Below are 10,868 nucleotides of genomic sequence, written 5' to 3'. Positions count from 1 at the left end.
ATCCTGTTGCCCACCGGGGACGGGAACACCTCGACACCGCGCGCGGTTGACATCAGATGCACGCCACGGCAGATTTGCTGGTCCTCAGGCGCTTTCTCCCCGGAGCACGACTGGAGCCAGCCCTGCGACCATACGCTGCGCCAGATTTTCCCCCGGGGAAAGTTGCAAGTCTCCAACTGGTTCCTCCGATATTTTCGCCCTCCCCTCGGAGGTTCCATTTCCGCGTCCAGCCGCCAGGTTGTGCTCTACTCCCAGCAGCGGTCGGTAGGCAGCAGCTGCGAAAGGCCAGGAAGGAACAGCGCGGCGTCCCCGGGCTGGCTGGCCTTTTTCCCACCTGCATGCGCGGCGGCGCCACGGCCAGATCAGGATCGATCCCGTGTTTCGCTCCCAATCTTTTTTTGGGACAGATCCACGATCCGGCATCCAACCGTGCCTTGTTTGCTCACTGTGTGCTGCCGTGTTGGCCCTCCCAAATATCAAGGCTAGAGGGGAGTTAGCATGTGCAAATGACATCATACATAAATAATTGTTTGAAAACTTATACAATCAATCGGTCCACGATTAGAGTTAGTCCTCTATCTCCTCTCTTCTTAATTATTTGAAAACTTTTAATTAATTTAAAAATATGTAATTAATAAACACTATCATCATAAAAAAATATTAATACATCATTATTTACTTCCATCTATACTGATGCATCATCAGTTTTTTGTTTTAATTTCTAATAGTTAACTCTTTTTTCCCTATATATGTACTCGGCCTCGGCGTGCGCTCAACTGTAATTAGAAGCTAAATTTATGGGCAACTTTAACTTATAGCCGACAAAAATGCGTAATATCATTTCTTTACAACTCACACATAAGGCAGTTGCCATGTATAAAAAAGAAATTCCGTGAGAGGTAAATGTAATATCACGGAGAATGCATACTAACAACCGGCCGTGGTCACCGACTCACCGGTGAAGTTAAAGAGAATTTTCAACTTGTTAGTGTTTCAAACAATGGTCACTGAATCTCTGTAAAATTTAAATTTCTGCACTAATAAGACTTATAATTTTTAGTTGGATCTAATTACTCCTTCCGTGGTAAGTGATAACCATAATTTGATACTAGAAATACAAAAGCTACAGAAGCGAGCTTCTCATCTCTTCTCTTGTTCTACAGTAGCATCAGGCGGAAAAGTAGCGTCTCCTCTCCAAGGTCGATTCAGCCAGCCCCCTCGCCTCCAACGGCCTTGCTGGCATTGGAGGAGGAGAGTGGCCCGGCCTCCGGCTCCTGGTAGTGTAGTTTTGTAGGTTATTAGGTTAGTCTAGGTAGCCTAGGGTTCTCTTGGTGGTGTCATTCTGGATCTCATCAAGCCTTTTGTTCCCCCTCTTCATCTTCGGCGAGATCGGTTGCGGCGTCGAGTTCTTCGAGCCTCAAGTGCGCTGGAAGCTCATCCGCGAGGAGCAGGAGGTCTGCATCTGCACGTTCGTCCTCTCAGGCTTCTCCGTCATGGCCATCCCCTTCCAATTTGCAGCGTGATACGTTGTCGTGCTTAGAGGCATGGGCCTATTGGCGCTAGCCGACAGCGACGCCTACGTAGTGGTGGAGGTCCACGTGGGTGGTGGCGGCGCGGCCTACGAGGCGGCGCTGGACGTGTTCCTCGAGTCTGGCATGACATCGGGGCTTTTGGTGGTCTCGGTGATCCCCGTGTTCTCTGTGGATGGAGTGGGGTTTCGGTGTTTCCCATGTGATAGAATTTTGGTCCAGGTTGTCGGTGGTGAGCCGGCTGCTGCAACTTCTGTTCCTCATCTTTTTGTGGATGGTGTCTCCATGGTCACTGATGGTCTCATCAGCAAAGCCAGTGGTGATGTACCGGTGTTTTTGCTGGTGGTGCTTGTTTTAGCTGTGAGGGGATTGGAGTTCTTGCAATCCTTCTTGTCACTTGTGGTTAGGGGTCGTAGGTTCCTTGCCGGCGGCTGCGGAGGACTGTGTTCCTATATTCAAGCAAGTGATATAACTACGGATACTCTTTTAGTGGTTCAGAAGCTTGGAAGTTGGTCATCGATCTCAGTACGAGGAGGGTTGCTTCAGGGCCTCTGTTCGTGTACACCGATTGGGATCGTTGTAGCATAAGCGAAGTCAGGACCTGGATGTATTTCATTTTTTTTCTTTTTTCAGAGTTCTTTCTGTAATTTTGGAAATTGTGATGTATTATGTTTTATTTTAATATAACCCTTTTCTCCTCGGAAAAAAAGAAATACAAAAGCTAGGAACAAGAACTAGCAAAGCCACTGGGTAGAGCGGAATACACATACACAAACAACGTAGCTAACTCAACCACTCCCTCCCTTATATACCAACCAAACACCCCTGTAAATCACAACACCGCCATCGCAGCAAGTCACCAAAGCCAAAGACAGGCGCTTGGCTCGGTGCCGCGCCCGCCAACGCCATGGCCGGCAGCACCAAGAGCAAGGCGGCCAAGACCGGCGCCCCGCTCCTCGGAAAGTACGAGCTCGGCCGCCTCCTCGGCCGCGGCACCTTCGCCAAGGTGTACCACGCGCGCTGCCTCGCCGGCGGCGACTCCGTGGCCGTCAAGGTGCTCGACAAGCCCGAGCTAGCTGCCATCGGCATGGCCGCGCGCGTGCTCCGCGAAGTCTCCGCCATGCAGCGCCTCCGCCACCCCAACGTCCTCCGCCTCCACGAGGTGCTCGCCACGCGCTCCAAGGTGTACCTCGTCATGGAGCTCGCCCCGGGGGGCGACCTCCTCTCCAGGCTGGCCTCCCTGCCCGCGCGCAGGCTCCCCGAACACGCCGCGCGGCGCGTGTTCCTCCAGCTCGTGTCAGCGCTCATCTACTGCCACGCGCGCGGCGTCTCCCACCGCGACGTCAAGCCGCAGAACGTCCTCCTCGACGCCGACGGCAACCTCAAGGTCTCCGACTTCGGCCTCGCCGCGCTCCCGGACTCGCTCCGCGACGACGGGCGCCTGCACACCGCCTGCGGGACGCCCGCGTTCGCGGCGCCCGAGGTGCTCCGCCGCAAGGCCTACGACGGGGCCAAGGCCGACGCGTGGTCCTGCGGCGTCATCCTCTTCGTCCTCCTCGCCGGCCACCTCCCGTTCGACGACTCCAACATCGCCGACATGTGCCGCAAGGCGCACCGCCGCGAGTACGCGGTACCGCGGTGGGTGTCGCGGCCGGCGCGCCGCCTCGTGTCCCGCCTGCTCGACCCGAACCCGGCCACCCGCCTCGCCGTTGCGGAGCTCGCGACCCACCCGTGGTTCAAGCGCTCGCTCAGCGTCGACTCGCAGCTCGGCGGCCTCCTCTGTGGCCAGCCGGAGCGCGAGCTGGGGTTCCAGGCCCCGCCGGCGCTGAACGCGTTCGACATCATCTCCATGTCCCCGGGACTGGACCTGTCCGGGCTGTTCGGCGAGAGCAGGCGGATCCGAGAGAAGCGGTTCATGACGACGGCGTCGCTGGAGCAGACGGTGGAGCGGCTCGGTCAGGCGGGCGCAAAGCTCGGCTACTTCATGGTGGGCAAGAAAGGAGTCGAGCGCCTGCCACTGGCCGGCCTGTCCGGGCTGGTGGCGATGTCCATGGAGATGTCGGAGGTGTCACCGGCGCTGATGCTCGTGGAGCTGAGGCTGGAGGGCGGCGACGGCGACGAGGCCGAGGCGTTCGGATGGGAGGAGCTCAGGGTGGAGCTAGGGGACGTGGTCATGGCATGGCATGTTTGTGAACAAGGTTAAAATTTTGCGAGAGGCTGGCATGGTCTTTGCAAAAAGAAATTGGAAGGATCAAAGCTGAAATTCTTTTGTAGGATGGAGGTGTATGTATGTATAGTATGGGTATCATGTCAAAGTTGATTAGTAGGGCGCATTGTTTGATGTTGGAGATTAGATTGTTAATTCAATCTAATTGTGATCGATGTTTGTGATTTGGTTGCCATTGTTGAACCTAGATCTTCTGTGATGCTTGAAGGGTTGAAGCTAGTGATAATATCATAGTCTCTCAAGCGACATGATTCAGGTCTTTACGGATTTCTCTAAGGGTATATTTGGAAGAGTTTCACAATACTTGCTCGAATTTCACAATACGGGTGGATTCTGGCTCACATAGAGGAGCAGTGGCGGATGCAGCGAAGTCATGGAGGGGCTGATCATATTTCTCCTCCATCATCTCATCTCTTCTTCTCCTTCTCTAGCAAAACATAGAGGGGGTTTGGGACGCTATAGGGGAGTGGCAGCGTTGACTTGATAGTCAGTAGCATTCGGACAAGTTTGGATCGTTTGCTGACGGATTGTAAAGCCAGTATACGGGGACTCCTTCAAGCACCAAAATGGACTTAGCTTCAGTCGGCTGCAGTACCAACACAGTTTAGAGTACATCTAGCCCAATCGATCTCCGCACGTACACTTGACTGCCATGGACTCATCGTCTTCCCTGACAGCGGCTGCCAAGTGCCAACCCGCCGGAACACTGTCCAACTGCAACTGTACCCACCTAGCTAAGCAAAGGCAACAACACTCTCCCTTGACATTTGCCTTCTCTCCCAATCTCCCATGATTAGCTATCTGGTCAATTCTTTCTCTGTTGCTGAATCTTGCTTTGCTGAAGAATATGCCATCCTAGCTAGTTAAAACTTCACCAAGAACTCTAGCGCAAAAGGTTGGCAGATACACCGGATAACATGTAGGGAAAGTAGTGGAAGTCGTAATCTCGGTTAGAGCCAATTGGCTCCAATAAGATTAAGGGGCGTGCACGATCAAGGGGAAAGCAAATGGAAAATGCAAGTGGATCGATGGGAGCATCACATCATCTTCAGTGACGTTTGGCATCACCAAATGCGTGATCAAGATGAACATGTATGTTGTCAATAGAACTCAGTAGCGAACCACACAGTCATCTTAATAAAAACGTTAAATGCAGATCCACAGAAAGGTAGCATATATAGCCTGAATTCAGCCACTTGAACTTTGCTAGAATGCTAGATGCTAATGTTTGAAGTGCTGAAGTATCGGCAAATTGCGGCCTAGCTAGTTACTACCTAGAGTAGCTAGTAGATGTTTGTTAGATGCCGACGAAAGCGAGAATGGGTAAGATATAGGAAGAGAAGGAGTGATCTTGACATTGACGTCGATGATCAGGGAAAGGAACAAACAAACCAGCGGTGACAAAATGACAATGCAAGTAGCTTGTATGGACACGGTCTATCCCATCCCGGTTCTGCTGGATAAATCAGCTGTTTAAAGAAAATGGGTTTTTGGTAGCTGCAAGTTTCCCGTTCTGATGACAACATGTAAAGTGGTGAAGGTGAAGCATGTACTTGAAAATTTTTACTGGACGACTATTACGCCGGTTAGTCCATGACAAGAAAGAACGAAGCTCCGATTGAACAACACGTGCAAGAAAATTAAGGCAAGCATTTGTATTTGATTTTGTCGTCTGCTCATCAATATAATAGGCCAGTATTGAATGGACAGACATTGCAAAGATGGGCGAAAGCAAATACCAGTTCGTGTTCTTCTCTCACCGGCTGTTCCGCCATGGTACTATGGAGCTCATAAATTATCAGTGTAGTAGATGCCCGTAATCTAGATAAAGGATAGTTACTATTTCAATTTCGTTTTATAATTTTCTCGTTTACTAACAAAAAGATCAAAATTCGTGAAACTTCGTTGAAATTTCAATCATTTTTTTCCTCTATTGGTTCCACGTACCAGTGAAAGAAAATTCGAAATTAGATATTTCATTCCTCTCTGAAATTCCCAAAACCAAAATTTCAGTGAAATTTTAATCCATGGTTACAATGATCATTAGTTCTGCAGGATGAATCTACACGCAGATACGCACGAGGGCATACTTTGAGAAGAATATTCCTAACACATCTTTGGTAGGAGCTAGCAAAGGTGACTGACCTGGAGATGGCACTTTTACTTCTTTATCAACTCTGTGGATGGAGGAGATCCCGTTTCTTACTGTCAAGGCATCCAAAACTGAAGATGAACGATACCTAACATCCCCGGATTACTGCAAACTTGTCCTTTTGCTGCCATCATCCATCGGATTAGTCCAACTGTGTGCAGGCTTCTCACCTCCCATTGGGTGTGAAGAAAAGGTTCTCCCTTCCCATCAATCAAAAAAGTGCAACAACATGTTCTCACAATCATAGAGGAACTGTTCCACATGCATGTACTGGAATCTGATTAGCGGTAAGTGTTGGACTGGAACACTGTGACGCCTATCACAAGTAACTCTTTTTTAGAGATTACTAGTAGCTACTCATGCAGTGCACACAATTCTAGTCAAGTATGCAAAACCAATGTAAAGATGCGAACATTGAAACATAAACGTCCAAAATCTATTCATGCATCTAATCTATATCATCCCCTTTAGCTTGCTCCTTCGTCACACCCACCTTCTCCTATTTTCGATGGCATTCTCACCACTAGCTACCCGTGTACTAATCTGGCGTCATTGTCCCTACCCTGACCCTGGTCGTTACACCACTCGTGGCTGACGATGTTCCCATCGCATCACCGCTCACCCGCGCCCGCCATCGCTATCGAGCCGGTCTGCCTCGCAAGATCCTCCCTCTAAGACCAGCTACAGTGAATCCCTCTACCTTAGCATCATCGTTGTCGTGTTCATGCACATGGAAGCGGAGAAGAGCTCACGATTTGAAGCACCTAAACTCTAAGAGGTGTGAAAAAATAAACGGCCGAAATCTAGAATGGTCCAGAAGCCCATTCTGGATCTCGCTAGTATGTGTCGCTTGACCTATTATGGCCCAAAATAGAGATTAGTATGTTAACAATCTTGTTATGGTCCGGCTCATTTGAGTCCTAGAATGCTGGAACTCCGGGACTCGAATGCTATGGCGGCCCACTTGCATCCTACCGGCAGCTAGGCATCGTCGTTACGGGAGATCGAGCGTCGACTCGATTGGCAAGTCGCTGCCATGCGACTGAACTCGTATGCGTTGGAGCCCTGCTAGACCTGATGCTTACTTATAGCCTAGGATTAAATCTCATGTGCGTTCACTGAGATTAGATCTCTAATAGGTTATGCGTAAATATATATGTGCGTGTTTAGTAAAACTGTATGTTTTCTCATACGTGTGTGATATGAGTAAGGTGTACATTGGTTGTGTGTTAAAAAAAAAAGGCACCGTCGTTACCCCACACATGTCACAAAGCCGTAACCATAGAACGCTATCTCATCTCAGAGAAATATCCGCGTGACTCCGACCTCCTCCCTCCCACTCCGAGCAGCAGCAGCAGCAGCAGCAGCCATGGGGATAGCCGTGGTGGCTCCCGTCGCAGCGGCCTACTCCTCCTCCCTCGCGCCGCCGCCGCCGCCGCGGAGGGCGCCGAGCCGGGCCCACGTCGCGGCGGCCGGGATGTCCTCGAGGGCGTCCTCGTTCGTCGCGGGCGCTGGCGGGGGCCTCGCGGTGGTCTCCGCGTCCGTGGCTGCGCGGCCGAGGCGGGCCGGAGCGGGGGGAGGCGGCGCGCTCGGGTGCAAGTGCCTGTTCGGTTTGGGGGTTCCCGAGCTGGTGGTCATCGCCGGCGTCGCCGCGCTGTTGTTCGGGCCTAAGCAGCTCCCCGAGGTCGGCCGCAACATCGGCAAGACCGTCAAGAGCTTCCAGCAGGTGAGGTGTTGGACCCGAAATTTTGACAGCGTACTGAAACTAAGTGTTGTTGTGTGGCACTGGTAGTAATGGACTAGCGGTTAGCAACTGCAGAAATAAAAACCCCCCATTGCTTGAGGTGCTAAAGTTTCAGGCCTTCCCGTTTTCAATTGCAGCTTCTGTTTCTACCGATTTAGAATGCATCGTTTTGCTAGCACTAGCTGTGGGTGCAATTTTGAGGACTTTGAGACAGGCAGACAGCTCCCGTGGTTGTAGAATGTTAAATTTAGTACCCTGTCGCTTGTAGCAATAGTGAAGTTTGGTCCACTCCTTAGCACTCCAGCAATTAGCTCTGTTTGTGTTGTCGTGCACTTAGAATAACTTCACTAATAGAAAGATATACGTTGAATTTACGTTGTTTTCTCATTTTTACTTTTGTTTATGTGCCATTTTATCATTTCGATTTAGGAGTTATGTTGTTTGTTATAACAGTGTGAAGAGTGTCGTTGGATTCAGGCGATGTAAGATTCAGGTTGGGAAGTTCTGCAGCTCTTGTTTTGTGAACAGCGATAGGAATTAGAAGATAACTTTGTCGTGCTTATAGTTTAGGCCTGTTCTTCTGATTTAATGGAATCGAAATGGTATTGCCTTCCTTTGTGCATTTGCAGTTGTTCGATCTCTCATAAATGCTGCAGTTTATGATATATGTGGTATTTTTGTTGCTGAAGAAATTTGGCATATACAGTTGTAGCAAAGATAAGGCTCTTGTCTGTATTATATGTTCTGCGATCTTCAGTTGGGAGTTTGCTACCTATTGCATGTACACAGATGATGAGACTGATGAAATATATTTTCTACTAACATCGATGGCGTACAACAAACAGTCAAACAGAGGTGCAACAACGAATACTTCATTTTACCTTCCTAACTCAGATATGCAAATCAATGAACATTCGGACCTTAACAGTTAATGGAACATGATTTTTACCTATTGGCTAAAGTAGATGATTTTTAAAAAAAGAAATGTAAAAGTAGATGTTTTGACCTCGTCACTTGTTTATTCATTTTTATCGGATTAGCTATACCACTTTATCCAGTGTTTAGAAGCAGACCACTCATTATTTTGCAGCTTTCTAAACTGTTTTCTGACCTATGCAAATTCACTCTCAGGCAGCTAAGGAGTTTGAAACCGAACTGAAAAAAGAGCCTGGGGAGGGTGGAGACCAGCCTCCACCCGCGACTCCCACGGCGGTAAGCGACGGGGAAGAGAAAAAGGGGCTTGAGGCATCAAGTAGCAAGGAGAGCACGTGAGGATCAATTGAGAGTTGCGAGTTAGGGTTGTGTATGTAAAACTGTATTCCGCATTTCTTGAGTTAGCGGCTCATTCCTTCCTTGTTTTTTTGACCACCTTGCAGTTGCATGGCATGTAGTGATATTGTTTTGTACCTGGGAAGAACACCTTGTCTGTGAAAAATACCATGTTCAATTGTGAGGTTAATATGTTGAACATAATTCAGATTGGCAATTGACACCTGTAGCATGTCTCTTGTTTTATAGAAACTTAAGTGGTTCCAGATAGCGGTGAAAAGGATGGATATTTTCCACCCGCCTGATTATCCGAAGGCTTGCGAAATAAATATATGGGATGATCGGTATCCGTGTCCGATACTGTTCGACACTATCAATGTTTGACTCCGAATATGAGAAAAAATATAGAATAAGATACAAGATGATAGGTATTCGTTTAAAGTATCCGAATGTTAGATGCTACGAGAAAATTTATCGTGATTTCGCTAAAAAGATGATAACATATAGGTAGATTGTCACACATCCGTAAATAGATAATAATAATGCTCTTGTTTTCATATTTCACCTATCACTCTCTCTGTGCTCACTTTAATTACATCCCTATACTATTTAATATGTTTTATGAGGATACAAATAAGGTAAAAAAAATTTATCTATCTGACTAACTGATGTCTATCCGACTATTCGCTTCGACTCTGAGAAAAAAATAGGATAGAATACAAGATGAAAAAATAATTATCTGGCACTATCCATATCCGACTCCAATCCCGAGAAAAAATTAAGGATAGGATACAGAATGAGTTATATCCGTTTGTATCCGATCTGTTTTCACCTCTAGTTCTAAACTTCCAATCAAGTAGCCTGGCTGCTGAGCTGAAAGTTTGAACCTAGCTTACACTAGGCAACAAGAGTCTAAGGGCGCCTCCAATGTAATAAAAAAGTTGGTCCTCAGCAACAAATGAAGCCTTAGAACCAGGTACCAAACACTGTGTGAGTGGCCTCGACTAAAGATCAGGCCTCAAGCTTGAGACCGGGTCTCGTCAAATATTCAACAAAATCTGACAACAATTGATTTCCCACGATTGCCAACAACTCAACCCATCCTAACTAATAACTTCTAATTGGCAATACCCGAACACTTGTCCATTGTCTTCCTCTTCTATCCATTGCCCCCTGCTCGAGCTCCTAGCAACCTACATAAAAAGAGACAGGTTCAACTCTGAACTACATACCAATGATTCATCACAAAACATTTGCTAATCTCAAATGGATCCATCGGATAGAAACTTCACAATATTGCTTAGCTTTGATTCCCCAAATCCAAGGCCAGAAAATGCAGGCTTCCAATACATGTACAATTTCCCACCAAACCAATTTCTCACAAGTTTCACTAGTCTCAGTTTGCCCCCACAACTTTCATCCATTCCTAGTTTCCCCATAATATCCCACCCACTTATTTCATGCATAATTAAAATCCTTTTGGTGGTGTAGCCAACTTCCAACATTATGCCCAATATCCACCAAGTTATCAAGGTTATCAACACCAAGCACACTTTATGGACTCAGCTGGAATATCTAGAGTTACTGCTGGTAGTTGAAATTGCGATTCAACAACTCCACAATCGCGAAGAAAATAAGTAGAGCTAGTAGTTGAAATTGAAGACTCAAGTGACAGAAACCCGGATGAAGGGGGGAGGGGATTGAGAGTCAATTACACTGAGGAGGAGAAACTATGGCTATTAAGTGCTTGGCTAAATAATTCAGTAAATTCAATTAGTGGCAATGATAAGAGTGGGGAGTAGTACTGAAATAGTGTAATAGTAGAGTTAAATTTAAATCAGTCTGTAGGAGGAAGCACAAGGTCAAAGGCACAACTCAAAGGCCATTTGGGAAAAAAATTGCAATTGTTGCCAAGTTTAATGGGGTTTATGATAGAGTAAGACGCAC

The 10,868-nt window shown here is 47.7% G+C and overlaps 2 protein-coding genes across 2 annotated transcripts; both read left to right on the top strand.

Annotated features, from left to right (window-relative positions):
* The first annotated feature begins 2,344 nt into the window (after window positions 1-2,344).
* On the top strand, window positions 2,345-3,931 carry LOC133912908 (CBL-interacting protein kinase 7). The gene has a single exon (XM_062355884.1). The coding sequence runs from the start codon at window positions 2,437-2,439 to the stop codon at window positions 3,730-3,732; it is 1,296 nt and encodes a 431-aa protein (XP_062211868.1). The 5' UTR covers window positions 2,345-2,436; the 3' UTR covers window positions 3,733-3,931.
* A 3,247-nt stretch (window positions 3,932-7,178) lies between these two features.
* Window positions 7,179-9,191, top strand: LOC133912909 (sec-independent protein translocase protein TATA, chloroplastic-like). The gene is made up of 2 exons (XM_062355885.1): window positions 7,179-7,634; window positions 8,784-9,191. The coding sequence occupies exons 1-2, from the start codon at window positions 7,278-7,280 to the stop codon at window positions 8,922-8,924; spliced, it is 498 nt and encodes a 165-aa protein (XP_062211869.1). The 5' UTR covers window positions 7,179-7,277; the 3' UTR covers window positions 8,925-9,191.
* The last annotated feature ends 1,677 nt before the right edge of the window (window positions 9,192-10,868 follow it).

Source organism: Phragmites australis, chromosome 3 (genome assembly GCF_958298935.1).
Source record: "Phragmites australis chromosome 3, lpPhrAust1.1, whole genome shotgun sequence".
Taxonomy (NCBI): Eukaryota; Viridiplantae; Streptophyta; class Magnoliopsida; order Poales; family Poaceae; genus Phragmites; species Phragmites australis.
Note: the sequence above shows the minus strand (reverse complement) of the source record. Positions and strands in the feature narration are given on the sequence as shown.